The 20,799-nt window shown below is 37.8% G+C and overlaps 1 protein-coding gene across 1 annotated transcript in view; it reads left to right on the top strand.

Moving 5' to 3' along the window:
• The window catches only part of GPC5 (glypican 5), a 658,111-nt gene that overhangs the window by 261,050 nt on the left and 376,262 nt on the right, over nucleotides 1–20,799 (top strand). The window contains exon 3 of the mRNA XM_007196859.3: nucleotides 403–1,091. Coding sequence (XP_007196921.2) covers nucleotides 403–1,091 — 689 coding nt within the window. The remainder of the gene's footprint in view (nucleotides 1–402; nucleotides 1,092–20,799) is intronic.

The following is a 20,799-nucleotide window of genomic DNA, read 5'->3' as shown; positions in this document are numbered from 1 at the left end:
AGTCAAATATTTAACGTCATTGTCTTTTATAAATAATGAACTCATGATTGGAAATTGTTCTCTTAGTGACATTTTTTTTTCTATCATTAGCAGGTTATAAATGACTATGAATAAAATCAATAAGAATTTACTATACATGTAACTTCTTTTTGATTTCTGTACTTTTTGTGTCTGATCCTAGGAAATACATACCTATAAAACGTGTGTGTTGTGCGTAATGCCCACCTTCCACCAGGCATTATTCTTGGGAAGCTAACTTGGGTTTAGTAGGCTGAGCATTCCCATTTAGATTCTTAGGTTAGTTTTGCTGCATTAAGCTCATTTACTGTCTGGAGCAAGTGGATGAACAGTTTTAATATGAATACTAAGCCTTTTCATCCTTTACTTCTGCTTTTGTTACAGAAACCCTTGAAACTCTCATCAGACAAGCAGAAAACTACACCAGTATATTGTTCTGCAACACCTACAGGAACATGGCCTTAGAGGCCGCTGCTTCCGTCCAGGAGTTCTTCACTGATGTAGGGCTCTATTTATTTGGTGCGGATGTTAATCCTGACGAATTCGTAAACAGATTCTTTGACAGTCTTTTCCTTCTAGTCTACAATCATCTCATTAACCCTGGTGACAGTTCCCTGGAATACTCAGAATGCATCCGGATGGCCCGCCGGGACATTAGTCCATTTGGTAATATTCCCAAAAGAGTACTGGGGCAGATGGGGCGATCGCTGCTGCCCAGTCGCACGTTTCTGCAGGCGCTGAATCTGGGCATTGAAGTCATCAATACCACAGACCATCTGCACTTCTCCAAAGAGTGCAGCAGAGCCCTCCTGAGGATGCAGTACTGCCCGCACTGCCAAGGCCTGACTCTCAGTAAGCCTTGCATGGGATACTGCCTCAACGTCGTGCGAGGCTGCTTGGCACACATGGCAGAGCTTAACCCACACTGGCGTATGTACATCCGGTCATTGGAAGAGCTGTCGGATGCCATGCATGGGACATATGACATTGAACACGTGCTCCTGAACTTCCACTTGCTCGTTAATGATGCTGTGATGCAGGCTCACCTTGATGGACAGAAATTATTGGAACAGGTAAGCAGCCATTCAATGTTTACTGATTTCTTAGAACTCAACAATTAGCTATATATTACATAAAGTGTGTTGATTATAAGCACATCATCATGTACTTTAAATTATGGCAGCTTAACAAGCTAATACTTTAGGAAATGGTAGGAGAATGCATGAGTTATCATATTCAATTCTAAATATATTTTACATCTTACATCAAAATTTTGGTTAGCTAAAGTACCAGTTTCTCCTCTAAGTAGAAGTCTTCTTATAGGGTTAGTTCAGTGAGGTAGAGAGGGCTCAGTTTTAAAATCAGGACCAGTATAGATTTGATTCTGCTGTCTGCCAGTAATTCTCAAGTCCCTTAGCTTCTCTGAGCCTCAGTTTCCTCATTGATAAGAAGAAAATAGTAGCACATAACTTTTGGAGTATTCTTTTTTGGGAAGATAGGCAATCATGTAGGCATACTACCTAGTATGGTGCCTGGTACTCTAAAAATGGGAAGTTATTGTTGGTATTTCAAAAGTATTCAGCTTTAAAATAGAAAATGCCAGTTATATAGTCATTAAATGAAAACCTGATATCTTAGGTTTCAAAAGTGTTTCTTCAGAGACTCTCCAGAATCTGGCACAGTTGTGGTGTGATGATTTTTTAACACATGGTGTATATGGCATCACAGTGCTTTCTGCCAGGAAGACTTTAAGAAACAAAATAATCAAATCAAAGGACATAAGAGTTTTCTATTTCACTCACCTTCTGGAGAACCATTTCAAAAAATATTCCCAGGCCCTTTAGTAATAGTTCTCATATCCCAGACAGTGAAGTAAGACATGCTGTTGCTGTTTACCCTAAATCTTTTGTCCTGAAATAAAATTATACTCTTAGTGCCAACAGCATACATCTCCCCACCCTGGCACTGATTTACTGAATTAATAAACATTCTCATTATTGGCTTTGTAAGTCTGTTCCTTTCATTAATTTCCAATAGAAATTGGATATGAAAATCTTTATGTCCAAGCACATACCCCCACTTTTCTTGCTAACTTTCGAGGTCTTTGCAGTGCCTGTGTGAGCCAATATGGTACCTATATGCAAATTAGACATGGTGTCATCTTTCGGTGGATGTCATGCCATGCTGTGGCTCAGCAAGTCCAGCGTGAGCTGGATTTCACTTCTCACTCCTGATCCACTCAGCTGGGTATCCTTATGTAGTCAACAAGACTCCCAACCATATGCAATGGTGCTGGTCTTTTTGCAGTATCTCATTCCTTTAGGGAGATCATACATGCACCAAAACTTTTGCAAGGGGTATAATAAACCAACTCAAAATGAGGTTTATAATAGACTTCTAAGGTTTCATATATTTCATAGTTATGAGGAATAAGCATTTAGGTGCGGGAAACAAAACATCAATAATATTGAGTATCTCTAGAAGGAAAACAGGTACAAGAAATCTGAAACCAAGTCTAGATTTGAATTATTATATAATTTCGGACAAGCCATTTAACCTCTCAGGGCCAGAGTTTTCTAATATATATAAGTGAACTGATTTTTAAGATTCTTTTTATTATGTATTTTGGAGACTTGGAGGGCCTTTTTGTATCCTTAAAATCTATCACATAGAAAAATATCTACTTTTTCTATTCCAAAGGCTAAACTAACACAGGTTTTAGTTAGATAGACATGTTTCAAATCCTGAGTTTGCTACTCATTAGTCATGTGGTCTGGACAAGCTACTAAAACCCTCTGAGTCCGTTTTGTCCTGTGTGAAGAAGGGAGTGATGGTTTAAGTGAGACAAGGTAAGGCTCTGACATTCGTAGGTACTTGGTACCTGAGAAGCTTGCTTTATTCTTTCCCTATTCTGGGGCCAGCCCTGAGCAAACCTCGGTGAAGCAGGTTACTTTAGTATCATAAATGATTAGAATCATCATCATGCTTGTGTTCTATAAATAAATTTTAAACAACACTTTTGTCATATGAAACTCCTTGGTGGATTTTCAAAGAGCATTCTTTCCTTTAAGCAAAGAATTCTATTTCATTTAATAAATGGTCCTTAACTATCTTGAAAAACATCAATTATTACTAATAAATTGTAGATTCTTTTCCAAATAAAACAACTGAGATTTTCTTTTTAACTTATGGTGACAGAGGAGAAACTGACTTTAAATTCCTTGAAAATTGGCTCATTATATTTATTTCTGCCAACTTCAAAGTGATTTATAAGCTGTTTATCAAGCTTTGATAACCAGTTCACACATCAATGAATTTAATAAATTCAAAATAAATTACTGGTGAGCCAGAAAATAATGACTTTCTCACATTCCCAAAGCAATCTCTGAGATCTAGTACTTTCAAGTCTAGTCCTCCGTGAATACGTACAGCCACTTTAAGAAGTCCATAGGGGAACCTGATGTATCATACTTCCGCTGGATGAATTTCAACTGGAAAAAAAAATTCTCAGTTTTCTGAGAAAATTATAAATATCTTCTATTTGGTACGCCATTAAGGAAACAAAATCTAATTTATAAGAGAGCATTTAAATTTTATAATCGTTCTGGGGATTAAGACAAAAATCTAATAAAGCATTAACAGAGGCCATCAAAGTATGGAGATTAAAAGCACAGACTCTACTCTCAGACTGGATTTCCCATCTGTCTCTACCACTTACTAGCTGTGAGTTTGGGAACTTGATTATTTAATCTTTCTTGAGTTTCCTCTTCAGTGAAATGGGGCAGTAACAAACTACCTACATTATAGAGTTCTTGTGAGAATAAAATGAGCTTCGGTTAGTGTCTTATACATGGTAACTGTTTAAAGCCTACTAATTATTAGTACATTATGTTCTTTATAAATACTTCATTGATTTCTCTGGTGTTTTAAATGCTTTCAAAGTGAACACCTCTTTCTTACTGCGGTATAGAATTCAAAAAATATTTTAAATGGGCATTTAACGTAAGCAGATAATTGTAAAGATGTTCCTTGAAGGAGAAGAAAAAACTGGAATTTTATTTATTTAAATTTATTTATTTATTTTATTTTTGGCTGTGTTGGGTCCTCATTGCTGCGCGTGGGCTTTCTTTTAGTTGTGGCGAGCGGGGGCTACGCTTCGTTGCGGTGCACGGGCTTCTCATTGCGGTGGCTTCTTTTGTTGCGGAGCACGGGCTCTAGGCGCGCGGGCTTCAGTTGTGGCTCGCGGGCTCTAGAGCGCAGGCTCAGTAGTTGTGGCGCACGGGCTTAGCTGCTCCGCGGCATGTGGGATCTTCCCAGACCAGGGCTCGAACCTGTGACACCTGCATTGGCAGGCAGATTCTTAACCATTGCACCACCAGGGAAACCCCAAAACAGGAATTTTTAGAAAATATTATTTAGAAGTCTACAATGTATTTTAATATTAATGGGTATTAATAGCTAATTATTTGATAACAGTAATTCCCTTGTGAGGAAATGATTGAATGATTTTTTAGTAGGAAATGATTTAAAGGATTGAATGATTTCTTGGTAGGAAATTATTTATTCATTTTTTTAAATAAAAACTTGATATTTTAAAAAATTATATCTGCTATTAATTAAATTTAGAGTATTAGTTATTAATATAATTGAATGCTTTAACTTATTAAAGAAACAAGAATGCAGGATCTGGGTTAATTCCAATATTTCAACCTCTTCTAAATGGAACAAACTTTACCAAGAAACTCAACTGAATATTTATTCTATACAATTTTAGAAATAAAAAGGTTTTTTCAGCTTTATTGAGATCTAGTTGACAAAATAAAATTCTTCTTTAAATATTTGGAAGAATTCAGTAGTGAAACAATCTAGTCCTGGGTTTTACTTTGTTGAGAGGTTTTTAAAAAAATCTTTTTTAAAATTACTGATTAAATCTCCTTATTCATTACTGGTGCTGTTCAGATTTTCTATTTTTTCATGTCTCAGTCTTGGCAGGATATATGTTTCTAGGAATTTATCCATTTCTTCCAGGTTATCCAATTTCTTGGCCCATAATTATTCATTGTAGTCTCTTATGATCCTTTGTATTTCTGTAGTGTCAGTTGTAATATCCCTTCTTTCATTTATAATTTAATTTACTTGAGTCTTCTCTCATTTTTTTCTTACTCTAGCTAAAGATTAGTCCTTTTTCTACCTTTTCAAAAATGAGCTCTCAGTTTTGTTGATATTTTCTATTGTTTTCTTCTGGTCTCTGTTTCATTTATTTCTGCTCTGATCTTTGTTATTTCCTTCCTTCTGGTAATGTTGGGCTTAGTTTGTTCTTCTTTTTCTAGTTCCTTGAGGTATAAAGTTAGGTTGTTTATTTCAGATCTTTCTTTTTCCTTAATGTAGGTGTTTATCAGTATAAACTTTCCTGCTTTTGCTGCATCTCATAAGTTTGGTATGCTGTGTTTCCACAGCTGGGAGTTGAGGGTTCCCTCTAGATTGTATGCTGAGTGTGGAGTTTAGAGCAAGATATGTCTCAGCCTGTGCTACCTGTTTCCACGTGGGTATTTTCTCATTTGCTTGATGTGCAGGAGTTTCTCAGCTAGTTTCTAAAATGGCTCTGTGTATACAATAGCTGTACATTCTATGTATCTTCGGGAAGAGGGAACTTCCTGGGGAAACGAGGAGCCTCCTATGTCACCGTAATGGGAATTGCTGCCACAAAAAGTTTCTGTTTTTAAGTCTGTACTGGGTTCCAAAGCATAATTTCCAACAATAAAAGTCGCACTCTGTATTTTTAAATAAAAAATCAGTTTTCCACATCTCTTACCTTTGCACTATTAGTACAGTTTCAGCTGATTGCAACCAAATTACTTTAGGATAGCTATGTACTCCAATTTCCATACCTTTCAAAATTGAGTTTAAGGTGAACTGTACACACTAATGCACTCTAATTAAACTACATTGTTGTGATAACTAATGTCTGATCACTGCTTCTCTACACATCTACATTTATCTGAAACTGTAAAATGAAAGCCTAATAAATTAATTATGTGTTTTTAGGTATCTCAATGATATCTTTATATATAAATTGAAAGAAAAATTAAAATGATAGCCTGGGTCATTTATGGTAAAGCACTAATTTTACTTTATTTCTTCCATAGTGTGGTATATATTTTCCTAAAAATCACTCTGTATTCAATTTTACATAATAGGGACTATGGGACAAATAAGGTTAAGGCAACACATTACTCTCTCAAGTCTGTGTCCTTGAAATTGCCCCTAGTGTGGGAATGGTGGGTGGTATATACATTCCAAGGATAGGGGGTGGGGGACAGGTTAGGAGCCTCTGATCTCCTGGGTCCCACTCACGTGCCAACTGGCAGTCATGTCCTCTTGATGACCTCTTCCAACAATATACAAAAAGCCAACAATGCATTATTTCTGAAGCAAAGTTTATTTTTTTAGGCGCTTTCATTCATGTATATTTTTGTACTTGGCTAACAGAGAATAAAGGGCTGTGACCAAAGGTTATAAATCAGCTACCTGTGGACAAAGTTTATGAGTAGGTGGGCAAGACTTCATTAAAAATACCTTCATCATGTCATTTGATATATCTTGATGACATCTTCATCAAGATATCATTTTTACCTTCGCCTAATTTTTGTTTAACTGATGGGGTGGGCTAATGTCGAACTTGTAATTATTATATTGTTCAGATGAGCTGGTTCTTTTGAGAAATAAGACTGGAGATTGACAAGAGAAAAGGGAAAGGCATAAGAATTAAATTAGCAACAATTGAAGGGGGAAGACGTAAGCTTCTAGAGTAAAAGGCAGCTCAGACAGAATCCAATGAAAGTGGGCTAACTGATAATAGAAAAATCTATAAGCTAAAAGAAAAGGAAAGGAAGACTCATTAGACTATGAGAAGGTCATCCAGTCCAACTCATCATTCTAGATAGAGATCACTTTGAAAGGTTTTCACCCACTTAATTCTGGATACTAAATAGTGACAGGGAGCTTGCTCTTACAGAATGGGTAACAGTAAAGCATGTAGCAATAATTAGTGGGTTTTCCTCTCAATGGTAGGCCCATTTAGTTCTTCTCAGATGTGGAATGAGACAGAATTTTCTGACTAGAGGTAAGTCAAAGGGTAATCCTATTGTCCATTGGTTTTCTACTCAAACATTATGAAAAATTGAGATATTTCTATAATATTTTCAGCCCCAGCTGAAAATATTAGATCCAAATCCTTCATCTTTGGAGACTTGCTCCCTGCACACGTGGATCATGGGAGGAGGGGGTGTCCTCTTTGGCCCTTTGATAACCTCTCTTGAAATGATTGGCAGTGGTGAGGACCAATCAAGATCCAGGTACCTCATATGAGAGGTAAGTCTAAATTTTTTTAGGAACACATTGGGTAACAAGCTTGCATAATTTAAGGATAGATATTTTATAAGACTTTAAAAATATTGCATGATTAATTTGTGATTTTACCTTTCTGAGAAAGATTGTGGTATGAATTACTTGAGAATAAGCACTGATAATCATGATTCTTTATTTCTACTTAATTTCCTGGGAAAGAAAAAAAAATATTAAATGTCTTACGAAGCCCTGAAGTCCTATAAAGGGAAATCTGGGCACAGATCTCTGGGAATAGTGGTCCATCAGGTTTGTGGACAGCTCTAGTTGTTGGAGAGTTCACCCTTATGGTGAATGAATGTCTGCATCTTCAATTGTCGTGCCTGGTACTCTAGAATGAAATGCATTGAAGATAGGGACTCAATCTTGGACATCTTACACATCAGCTATGTGAAAGCTATTATTATGCTCCTTGCCTGATAGCTTCTTCTTTGTAGGCTTTTGACTCCCTTTTTATTCAATTCTTCTTTACATGCTTTCTTGTTAAGATCAAGATTTTAACCATGCAGCTCTGTCTTTGTCTCCTGGAGGACCTGCTGACCCAGGATGGAGTCGACCACACTGGAGGGAGCCTGGGGGGTTGACAACTGGTAGACGTCAGGCATGAACCTTTTCATTCCCTCACCGTCAAAGCCAGATGTTTCTCCTTCCTCAGGGATCTGGAATCTGGAGGATTCCTGATTGTAGTCTCACGACCCTATCAAATACAATTTTTAGGAAATCAGGAATGGAAGGATAGTTTTCAGAATCTTTAAATTTCTTTCTCAATTTTTGCATCATGGATGCCTTTGTTTTGTTATGCTGTTGAGGTTTCTCTGAGCTAACAGAACTCTTACACCCATACTATGAGCTTGTGTCTTCTGGGAATAAGAAGGTTTTAATAATACCCAGCGATTCTTTTTAATTTTTCTGAAATAATTTTTGCTTGAATTTTTAAAGTGTGTAGCTGTTCATATACATTACTGATGTTTTTGGCTGGTTTGGAACAGTTCTCCTCTACCTTAAATGGTATAAATTCTCTCTAAATTGGATACTGCATGAAAATTTGTTTTTTTTCCTTAAGTGCAGCAAGGATGTGATATTTCTGTTGGAGTTTTTGCCTCTCCCTTTTTACCTGAGTGTTTTCTGAATGCAACAGAGCTTTCTTGGTTGGAGATTTTTAATGCATTGATTTTTAATACAGATAATTTTTAAGTGCATTGATAATTTTAGCTTCTGCAGGTAATTTTGTGTAGATTTGCTGTCTTTTTTTTTCTTTGAGAGTTTGTAAACTGGTATTAACTCAGTCTCATAAGTCAGCAGTCTTTTGTCTTCACCAATTAAGAGGTCTCCATTTTCTGATGCCTTTGACATATGCAATTCCACATTTCCACAATTCATGTTGTCCTTCCCCAGAACAGCAGCCCAATATCTCCTCTCTAGCAAGTGTTCATTTAGAGTCTTGATCAGACTCTCTTTATTATTAAAAACTCAATCCAATGACAAGGTTTTATGAGAACTTTTTTTTTTCCTTCTAAATTAATTTTGCCCATTCTTCCCTTCCATTTTTGAGATTTTATGAAAGCAGCTTTATTCTTCTCTGAAGGTTGGAATTTACCTCCAAAGGCTCTGTTAGTGCTATCTGAAGCTGTTCTCCATTCTTCTGATGGATTTTGAAGGCTTTTTTGGTTGTAACCTTGTTTCATTTGCTTTGATGTGTTTCCTAAAAAATTTAATCTTGCTTATAATGTCAGCCAGCAGCTGAACTTGTAAACATTTAGATTTTCCTCCTTTCTGTGCTTTCTGTAAGTATTTGGTTTAAGCCCAAGTAAAGAGATGTAGCTTCTCAGCTCTTTATTCATGGTCTTCACATTTCCCATGTCTTAGAGTAAGTTCTCAAGTTTGGCTTCCAGTCTGGTTGACTTAAGATCTCCAGACTCTTTCCAAAGTAGCTAAATTTCTCAATAATTTGATATTTTTCCTCTAGAAGGACAGACACCCCAGTGGGCAGTTTTTTGTGTCTCCTTGCATAGAAACACAAAGTTTTAAGCACAAAACCCTCACTGTGACTATAAAAGCCGTCATCGCTCACAGCATTTCTTGGGGGAACCGGGCCTGTGCTAAGCTCCCTTGACAGCACTGCCACTGCTGGGCATGGAGTCTCCAAGGATCAGTATCACACAGAGCATTACGGCCATCACTGGGCTCCCCATGGCCCCCAAGGCCACGGATGACTCATCTCAGGCTGCCCCGTTCCTATGGCCATAAGAGATCATACAGCCCTGCATTGAGAATTCCACCCAGAATGTCCATGGTGCCTAGAAACCAGAGCATTCCTCACTGGAAGTGGTATAAGTGACAAGAAAAACAGTGCCTCTCCAGATGTGCCCCCCACATCTGGACCCACAATGTCAGCTGTCATATCACATGACGCTGGGGTACCGACGAGTCTCCATAGGTCAGAGGGGATGGCCAACAGCTCCGGCCATGCCAGGTGTTTCCTGGCTGCCCCAAGAACTAAGCAGGGAAATGTCTTTCTGTGTCTGTAGTTGTTCTTGTTTGGGAAGCTCCATGGTGAAGGGCTGCAGGCCCCCGACATTGGCCACTGATCCTCTTGTTCTTCAATGAACTTTTCATTTTGGGGCTTTGGAGATCTAACCCAGCCCACGATGATCAGAGAAGACTCTGACTCTCCGTGTCCCCTTGGTTTGTGTCTGGTTGGCCTTGAACGTAGGGGCCAAGTGTGTGAGTGGCCTTATGATGGGCCCTGGGTAGGGTTTTGACTCACTTCTCTGTTTTCACATTTAACAACTAAAGAAGAAATCATAGGAATTTTCAAAGTCTTCACATTTCAGGAACGTGCAGTCTAACTGTGATCTTTTGTTCCGCTTCCGCTTTTCTTCTCTGTCTGAGCCCACAGAGACCGCGTGGACCAGAAGCGTTGGTGGTTGACATCTAACCCTTCAGCAGCAGAGACAGCTAGACTCTCCCACCTTTCAAAATTGAGGCTTGCCTTCTCCTTCCTCCCTTTTCAGCCGTCTCTGTGTTCATTTGGAGACTAGAATAAGTAGATGGAGCCCTCTTGGTGTCAAAATTACCCAAGGGAAATATAAATAGTGATTAAAAATAGAAAGCCAGGAAAAGTGCATGGTAGGGTGTGAGAGAGTCAGTTTTAGGCTACGTACTAAACTCATCAATGACCTTGAGCTGTATTTGTCTGTACTCTATGAATAGTCTTATTTGAAGAAGATCCCACCTCATTACATCAACCAATAGTAGATGCTTGATGCTGGATATCACTGTTGCGCAAGGAACTGTGCATTTCAAGGTGACCTCCAGGTTTTAATCTAGGGTTAGGAAACCTTAATCCTCGAACTGGATACAGAAGGATTCTAAAAATAATCCACCATGTTGTCAAATGATAGGTGGTTATAGCTTCCCTCAATAAAGTAGTAAGTATGGGGAAAAATTATCCAAAAAAATGAAAAGAAGGCAAACATTACTCAATGCTGTTTCTGTAATTTAATAGGGCCACTACTGAGTCATCTCTAGGTATGTGTAATTTTTTTTTTCTTTTTTACTTACTCTTTTGCTTAATATAAGGACCTTACTATGCTCTGTAGAGATAGATATTATTTTACAGAAGATCGATACATTGCAAATAATTTTTGTCCTGTTGAATCACAAGTTATTTTCATTTGATAGAGAAAGCAAACTGGAGAGTTATTGTTTTATTTACCAGAAAAATATTAATCATCTTCTACATCTAATTTTAGAATAATATTCTGGAGTTCCTTCTTTCAGTGACTATAACACTGGTATATACTTTCAAGCAGCTTTACTGTGCTGTTTTTCCGTCATTAAGGAATTGAACAAATATTTCACAACTGCTCGTCATATGTTAGTTTTTCTTTCCTTCCTTCCTTCCTTCCTTCCTTCCTTCCTTCCTTCCTTCCTCCCTCCCTCCCTCCCTCCCTCCTTCCTTCCTTCCTCCCTCCCTCCCTCCCTCTCCTTCCTTTCTTCCTTCCTTCCTTCCTTTTCTCTCTCTCTCTCTCTCTCTCTTTCTTTCTTTCTGCATTGGATCTTCGTTGCTGCGCACAGACTTTCTCTAGTTGTGGCGAGCGGGGGCTACTCTCATTGCGGTGTGCAGGCTGCTCATTGCGGTGACTTCTCTTGTTGTGGAGCACTGGCTCTAAGCATGCAGGCTTCAGTAGTTGTGGCACACGGGCTCAGTAGTTGTGGTGCACAGGCTCAGTCGTTGTGGCGCATGGGCTTAGTTGCTCCATGGCCTGTGGGATCTTCCCAGACCAGGGCTCGAACCTGTGTCCCCTGCACTGGAAGGCGGATTCTTAACCACTGCACCACTAGGGAAGTCCCCATATGTTAGTTTTAGAGTCACATTTTTTATCTTTTTGAAAATTATACTGTGACCTCTCACATTGAGAAAAAAAGGTTCTAGAAAAGTTATTATAATGGATGGGATTTTTTGGAAGTGAAAGAAAATCAAATTCATTTAAACCTTCCTGGGGGGGCAGTAATTATTAAATCACATGACTAAAGGTCAAAAGGTACAGATAACCAAAGATCTGACTTGATCTATTTCCTCATAAATGTTATTAGCATGTTTCTCTACTTCTCAATGAAGCTTTAGTCTGTCTTGGTTTGTTTCTCAGGCAGACCATCCCCGAGTGCTAACAAGGTAGGCTATACAATCTCTAGGCTCCTCCTTGTGTAGTTTAGCAAGAATAAAAACAGAACTTATTTCCCATGGATCAAAATCTCTTATATGCTTGCGCATTGCTTTGATTTTGAGCCCATTCTTCTCTCTGAACTATCTGCTGATACTCTGGCTGGACACCCTTGGGTCATTTTCCCACCCTGGAGCCATATGTGGGGCCAGCTGACTTAAACAGGTCAACAGAGAGTTGGAGTGGGTATTCCCAGAGGATGAGTAGAGGACAGCAATGCAAACAGAAAACAAAAAAGAAAAACCAAACAGATAAGGAATGAAGTATATGTTATCATAATAAAGGATGCACTTCATACTGAATATCTTTTAGGAATGTGCCAAATAGTATCGACATACACGTAACCATGAAGTAAGATACAAACATAATGGAAATATACATTCAAATTAAAGCTTACACATAATGGAAACAGAAAAGTAAAAAATGTTAGAACTATTATATAATTCCAAGAGCATAATGGAACTTCTGGAAGCATTTGTTTTAAAATCAGGAATAAGACATCCCTGTCATGTATTACACTCTCCGAGTTAAATGTTTACGTGGAGGCACTAATTAATGTAATTAGACAACACATCAATAAAAAGTAACCTAGTAAAAATGGGCAAAGGGTTTAAAGAGATGTTCTCCAAAGAAGGTATATAAATGGCTAATAAACATACAAAAACATGTTGTCATCATCAGTCACTAAGGACATGCAAATCAAAATCATAAGGAGACAGTTACACTTCACACCCCCTAGGATGGCTCTAATGTAAATGATAGACAATAGCAAGTGTTGTTAAGGCTGTGGAGAAAGTTGGACACTCACACGTTGCTGGAGGGATTGTAAAATGATGCAGCCACTTTGGAAACCAATTTGACAGTTCCTCATAATGCTAAACATAGAGTTATCATATGACCCAGCAATTTCATGCCGACGTATATACCCAAGGGAATTGAATACATATGTTCGCAAAAAACCTATATATGGATATTCGTGGCAGCTTTATTCATAAGAGCCAAAAGGTGGACATGACCTAAATGTTCACCAACTGAACATGTTTTATAACTGTACGACGGAATGTTATTTGGCAGTAAGGAAGAATGCAGTACTGATACATGCTGCAAAGTGACTTATCATACAGTGATTGGACCTTGAAAATATGCTGTGTGAAATAAGTTAGTCACAAAAGACCACGTATTATGTGATTCTAATTATATGAAATATTTAGAATAGCAAATTCACTGAAATAGAAAGTAGATTAGTGACTACCAGGGGTGAGAGAATAAGGAATTACTGCTAATGCATATAGGATTTTTGCAGGGGAGAGTGATAAAAATACTGTAAAATTACACAGCAGTGATGGTTGCACATCTCTGTTAATGCAGTAAAATTCACTGAGTTGTGCATTTCAAAAGAGTGCACTTTATGGTACATGAATTATATAACAATAAAGCTGTTATAAAAAGTTATAATGTATAATTTTGAAAATTGACTCATACAAATTGAAAACCAGTATATTCCAGTGAATAATTTCCATTTATACATTTGTTCTTTTTATTGGCCTATGCTTCTTGAGGCTTTGGGAACTCAGAGGAACAATGTGTCTTTTCACTTGTCATCCAAATGACACACTAAAAATGTTTTCAGACATTTTATCATTAACGCTTCAAGGTCCTTCAGAGAAAAACAATGTCTGCCCTTATAGTAAAGGTGTTTTCCACATAGACGGTAAACTTTTAGACCTTGAAAAGCTGTTTTTCTCATTCAAGAAAATTTTGGGTCAGATAAAAATGGATAAAAATGGTGGATAATCTCGTTTTATTTATCTGAACATGCAACAGATGTATGTTGCGTCTTTCAGTGTACCAGGCACTGCTAGACACTGAGTTTATACCAACTGGGCCTGCAGCTGCCCTGTTGGAACTTACAGTGAACTAATTCATTTTTCCAAAACCATGTTAGCGTCTCAAGTCTATTCTCTAGACAGAAGTCAGGATAATCTTTCCAAAATATAAACTATATTATATGTAAAATCTTTCAGTAGCTTCCTATTAACCTTAGAATAGAATCTGAAAGCCTTTACATTGACCTTTAATGCTTTGCATATCTGACCTTTACCACCACTCTACCCTCATCTTGAACCATTCTTTTTTTTTAAATTTTTATTTTATATTGGAGTATAGTTGATTAACAATGTTGTGTTAGTTTCAGGTGTACAGCAAAGTGATTCAGTTATACATATACATGTATCTATTCCTTTTCCAATTCTTTTCCCATTTAGGTTATTACAGAATACTGAGCGGAGTTCCCTGTGCTGTACCATAGGTGCTTGTTGGTTATCTGTTTTAAGTATAGCAGTGGGTACATGTCCATCCGCCAAAATCCTTCTTCGCTCTCGCCAAGCTGGAGTTCTCTTCACTCCTGTAGCATACGGTCCTCTCCTTGACTCCTGTCAGTTACATTTCTCTGGAAGTAGGCTCTTTCCCAACCGTGCTCCCCAACACCTTTATCTGCCTGATGATAGGGCTGCTGGTCATTTTGGTCTCATCTTAGCTACCACTAACCCTGGGAAGCGTTCCCTGGCCTCTGTAGGAAAGGTTAGGTAACTTTTTTTTTTTTTAATTTTATTTATTTATTTTATTTATGGCTGTGTTGGGTCTTTGTTTCTGTGCGAGGGCTTTCTCTAGTTGTGGCAAGTGGGGGCCACACTTCATCGCGGTGCGCGGGCCTCTCACTATCGCGGCCTCTCTTGTTGCGGAGCACAGGCTCCAGACGCACAGGCTCAGTAGTTGTGGCTCACAGGCCCAGTTGCTCCGCGGCATGTGGGATCTTCCCAGACCAGGGCTCGAACCCGTGTCCCCTGCACTGGCAGGCAGACTCCCAACCACTGCGCTACCAGGGAAGCCCCCTAGGTAACTCTTTATTATGTTCTAGTAACGCCATAACTTTTCCTTTACAGCATTTTGCATACATGCAATTATTTAATTATTCACTGATGTTTTATATTGAATTGTATGTGCCCAGAGGGCAGAGACTAGCCGTTGTATTCATCACAGTATCTCTAGAGTCTAAGTCTTGATGGACACGTGAGTTCTTTGATGAATACCTGTTGATCAATGGTAAATCTGGCCTTTCTGCTGCATTGTTGGGACTGTTGGAATTGTCTCCAAATTGATCTCTTTGCTCCACCTTTGCTTTCTTTGTGTCTATACGAAAAAATCCAGACTCCTTAGCATGGTGTGCTAGGTCCTCTGGGTCATGATAACACCCTTTCTCCTTCCGCAGTTTCATCCTATTTCTCCTGACCTGCCCTCCTTGCATTCATGTTCCAGATTAAAGTACCTCACCCTTTCCCCTCAGCCCCTCGTGGACTGGATTATTCTTCTACTCTGACCACCTTACCAACAAAACTGGAAGCTCCTCCAGAGAATTCACTGGGTCTTTTTCATTTCTTTATCCTCAGTGCCTACTAAAGTGTCTGGCAATATTTGTTGACCTGAAATGACCTCCAGACTCCACAGTGGAAACGTCTTGATGAATGCACTGAATTAGATTTAATTTCAAGCATTTATAATTTTTCAATGAATGTTTAATTACTAGCATTTCATATCTCCCATGAGAGCACAGCAAGACAATTGTGATAATCTATGATTCTTTAATGAATGCACAAAACACTTCCATTAAAATTTTATGTAGATAAATACTCTGGCATCATTAACGTTATGTCTGCATTTATCTTAAGCCCAGTCAAAAATCCCATTTATCAAATTAGGCTATTGGAAATAAGGGGCAAAGCAAAAATAAAAAACATTAAAAACAAATCTTGATAGATATGCCCGTAAGTTACTCTACATAGTTCTGTGAGTGATCCTACACCATGCCCTCCACCTTGTAGTTCTCAGTCCAGGAAGGCAAACATCAGGCATTAGGGCATTTCCACTTCACGTATTTGTTTGGTACTAGGACAACCAGAGCTGCTCAGGGAGCTGGAGCAGGACTGAGGCAGGCTGCCAACCTAGATGCCCTTTAGACCTATTTATTTCTGGTTTACAGAATCCCTCATGGTTCGTATAAGGACATTTTAAAAACTGCTTTCTGCTATTCACTAGTGTTCTTTTAGATGTTAGCGGTAGACATTGTTTCAAAAAGTGTTGTATGATCTTAAGTTTGGGGGAAATCTATATAAAGTATTGATCTCCTAGAGATCATTGCAGGTTATCACCATGCATATTAGTGCATCAAAGGCTCTAATAAATCTTACTGTTTAAGAATATCCATTAACTAGATTAAGGAGAGCATTTCCAATGTATATTTAACCAAGATGCCATGTTTGCCTGGACAAATATGGATTTTCTGCTAAAAGCCCTTTGGAAAATGCTGATCAGAGGTAAGTTCATGATTTATTTGTGGCTTTGGCCACAAGTGAATTACATTGGAGGGGAGCTGAAGGTAATGTAGCCTAATAGCTGGCCAGATAGTTTTAAGTTTAGAGCTAAACTGTTGGCAGCTGTGACACTCAGGTGGATCCCCTCACATCACAGAAGGGTCACCCTAAAATTCACCATGGGCGCTGACAACACAGTCCAGAAAATGAATTCCTTTGAGAAGTCTATATGAATTTGATTGAACTGTATTTTTTCCACGTGCAGCAAGGTGAAAATAGAGGACTAAACATTCTCTTGACCTTCTAAAAGTGGTCTATGTCCATGGAGAGATGAGAGTAAACAGATCTGAGTTAAATATCTTTGCCTGTATGTTATTCTTCTAGCTTTACTCTAATCATTTTTATTCAATCCCTTATCTTTATAAACCTACAGTTATCATATTCACAAGGACCATTAGGATGAATTCTCTAGTTCAGAGCATACACCAAAAGCAATGTAATACTTCCAGTTTAAAAATATATATTATTGGGACAGCTTGGTGTTCCCTCACTAACTTGGATGAAGATATGAATGCTTCATAAATATATTTAAAAATCATAATATATAATGCCAGTAGAATGTGATATTTTCATTACTTGTTTATCAACAAATAATATAATCTATGCAATTAAAATGTACATCACAATCCTCAATGTCCTTGATAGAGCATTCTTATTTCCACACTGGGATATATAAAAGTCCCACTGCTAAGTCCCAGCCCAAAAGATAATGCATAGAATCCTTCCACCCCAGTGTTTGGCCTCCTATGACTTTGCTGTTGGTTTTTCCTCAGCATGACCATCTGCTGACTAGCCTTAGAACAAAGGGATATCGTGTGTTTCCTAATACGTTTCTTACAGAACAAGTCATACCCTATTAAGAGACAAAGGACAGTCCTACCTAGAACTTTAATAACCCATCATCTGAGAAGTAAATATTAAGATTAGTGGAAAAAAGAAACCAAATTAATATTACAAGATGGATAAATGGAAATAAAAGAAAACACATGCATTCACTTTAATCTACAAGCAAGAGGGTTTTTTTTTAAATAAAATTAATTTTATGTTTATGAAAAATTTGAAATAAGTAAGAGAGCAGTCCCCCATTTAAAAATACTCCCTTTAATGCCTAGGTAGTCAGGTGTGACCAGGTGATGGTAGTATCCGCATCTTCTTTTCAGCATTGTACCTTTTCACCACTTGCCACAGTTCCCAGGATAAAAAGAAGTGTAGTTAACAGTAATGTCTTTTCTCCCTTTCTTTAATCTCACATTCTTTACCACTGATGATTTCATGTTTCTGGGACATGAAAAGTGGTTTATTCCCAGAGTCACTTTGGAGACCCTTGTCACATCAGCCTAGAAATTGATGTCTCAGGTTAAATTACCACCTTATTTGTATATATCCAAGACAATCTCTGAGCGCCAGACCTATATACATAGTTTTCTGCTTGACACTTTTTCTCGGAATGGTCCCAAACTGTTCGAAACGCATGAATCCAGAATTGAACTCATCATCTTGTCTCCCAATCCTGATTACTCTTTGGGATCCCCTGGCTCAGTACATCCACCTAGATACCTAGGAATCGTCCTTGACACTTACCTTCCTGTGCTGATTCCTACTGATTTCACATCCTAACCGTATCTCAAATATGTTTGAATCTCTCCACCACCAGCCATTTTCTTGCATGGGCGATGGCAGGCAAATGTGTCCTAATTAGTCTAATCTCATTCAGTCTCTTCATGTCCCCTACTGCCCCACCCCATCTATAGGGTCACCAGAATAACACTTGAAAAACTTAGTTGTAACCTCCTGTACTCAGGATTTAAAGCGCTATGATTAGAGACCTGACAAATCTCTTTAACATGGTCATCAAGACTCTGTATGTCTGACTTCCAAACGTCTCTCAATCTTATGCTGTCACCAGCAGCTCCCCTCTGTCCTTGGTTACCTTGGAGTTCTTTTACAGATGTTGACCCCAAAGTCCAATTTCTTGAGACTCTATTGTATTGAAATAAAAGTACTAGTAGTATTCAAAGACATAGTACAGAGATGTTTGTATCAATATTTGCAGCGACATTCTAACCACAACACTGGAAACAAATATCCGCAGTGGTGGACTGTTGAATAAATTAGGATACAGCCACATCAAGGAGGATTATGCAAGCATCATAGATAATGAATTTAAGCTGTATCAATAGACGTGAATGGATTTTTATGTGATATTATGGGATTGAGAAAGTGAAATGAATAGAAATACGTATGATCCTATTTTTATTAAGCATTCAGTTTTTGCATGGAATATCTTTGTATTTATAAATACATACGTATATGTATATATGTCTGAATATGTGCAAAGTACATGGGCATGTGAACGTGGAGAACAATAGAAAGGGATGATAAATGATTTGCTTCACCTGATGATCTGGGAAGGAAAAGATGTGAGTGGCCATAATAAGGGAGAGGGAGTTGGAGAAGCAAGCAAAGTAATAGGAAAAATCTATGGCATTTAAAAAAAATAGAATGCAGCATTATGATTCCATTTATGATGTATATGAGCGTGTATATGTGTGTGTATCTCTATGTACACATACTTAAATTAGAAAGCATAAAACTGGCATTTGTATATAGCTAGTGACTTCTGGTATGTTCATGAAATTTCAGTTGCAAAAGAAAGCTTTGCAGGGATGTATACAATATAATTCTAATTTAGTAAAATCAGACCAAAAAAAGAATAAAATGTGTGTATATGTGTATATCTGCTTGTACATGTTTGTAAAATTGAGGAGAATGCTGTAGAAGGTTAGGTCTCAGCCAATTTGCTTTCTTTCCCTTAGGAAAAACTGGTTAGGTAGTCTTCCAGACATTTAACATGCATTTATATGCATGGATGAATGTAACAACAGAAATATGTGATATTTTAAATTGAATACCATCAATTGTATCCTATTTCACTTATCATTTTTCAATTTTTTTAAACTCATAGTATGCCCTGATATTTTACTTTTAACCATTGCATCATATATTATACCATTGTACCATTATACCATCATATATTATACCATATATTATACCATATTATACCATTGCATCTATATTATAATATACTATGATTATGTAGTGATAATCATGACAGAATGATGGACATTAATTTCTAATTTTCATCATTAAAAATAAATGTTCTCAAGCATCTTTGTACATGCCTCCTTGTTCTTAAGTGTCATTGTTTCTTTAGGTGAGATATAGCTAAGTAGAATTGCTGGCTGGTAGAAAGTGCCGACTTAAAAACTTAATAAAAACAGCGAGGTCTCCTCCAACAAGAGTTGGAGGTACCTTTTTTTTTTTTTTTTAGTTTTTATTTATTTATTTATTTGTTTTTGGCTGTGTTCGGTCTTCGTTTCTGTGCGAGGGCTTTCTCTAGTTGCGGCAAGCGGGGGCCACTCTTCATCGCGGTGCGCGGGCCTCTCACTATCGCGGCCTCTCTTGTTGCAGAGCACAGGCTCCAGAGGTGCAGGCTCGGTAATTGTGGCTCACGAGCCTAGTTGCTCCGCGACATGTGGGATCTTCCCAGACCAGGGCTCGAACCCCTGTCCCCTGCATTGGCAGGCGGATTCTCAACCACTGCGGCACCAGGGAAGCCCCTGTAGGTACCTTTTTATACTCATGCTAGCAATGTAAGAGATCATCTTCCCAACACCTTTGCCAGTAGCTGATACTGTCCATCTTTAAAATGTCTTCTAGTTGGATGGATGAAAATTGTATTTTTAATTTCATAGATAAGTGCTAAGTTTATCAGCTTTCATATGACTTTTGCTATTTGCATTTTTTTTCTGTGACTTAGGTATTCATATTCTTTGTCCATTTGCTTTTTTCCATTGGGTCATTTGTCTTTTTCAACTTTTCTGAATAATAAGCATTTGTCTATTAAATATATTGAAATTATTTTCCCAGTCAGCAGTGTTTCTTTCAAGTACCCTTCTAACAATTTTCTGACAGTGCAATTTTTTGACATCTGAATGTTACATGGAGTATTAGTTATAGGTGGTCAGTATCTATGAAAAATAAGAAAGGTAGAAAAGCCTGTAATGCCTCAGTGTGGTAAACAGGAAGACACAATGTTATACTTTGAGTACTTTATGGAGGGGGGTATTTAAATTGTCTCCAGAATTATCATTTGACTATTTCCAACAAATAAGGTAGTTGAGAAGAAACTACTAATTTATTTGCATAAATGTGTATTAGCT

This window comes from Balaenoptera acutorostrata, chromosome 18 (assembly GCF_949987535.1).
Source record: "Balaenoptera acutorostrata chromosome 18, mBalAcu1.1, whole genome shotgun sequence".
Classification (NCBI taxonomy): domain Eukaryota; kingdom Metazoa; phylum Chordata; class Mammalia; order Artiodactyla; family Balaenopteridae; genus Balaenoptera; species Balaenoptera acutorostrata.
This window is presented reverse-complemented; position numbering and strand designations above follow the sequence as displayed.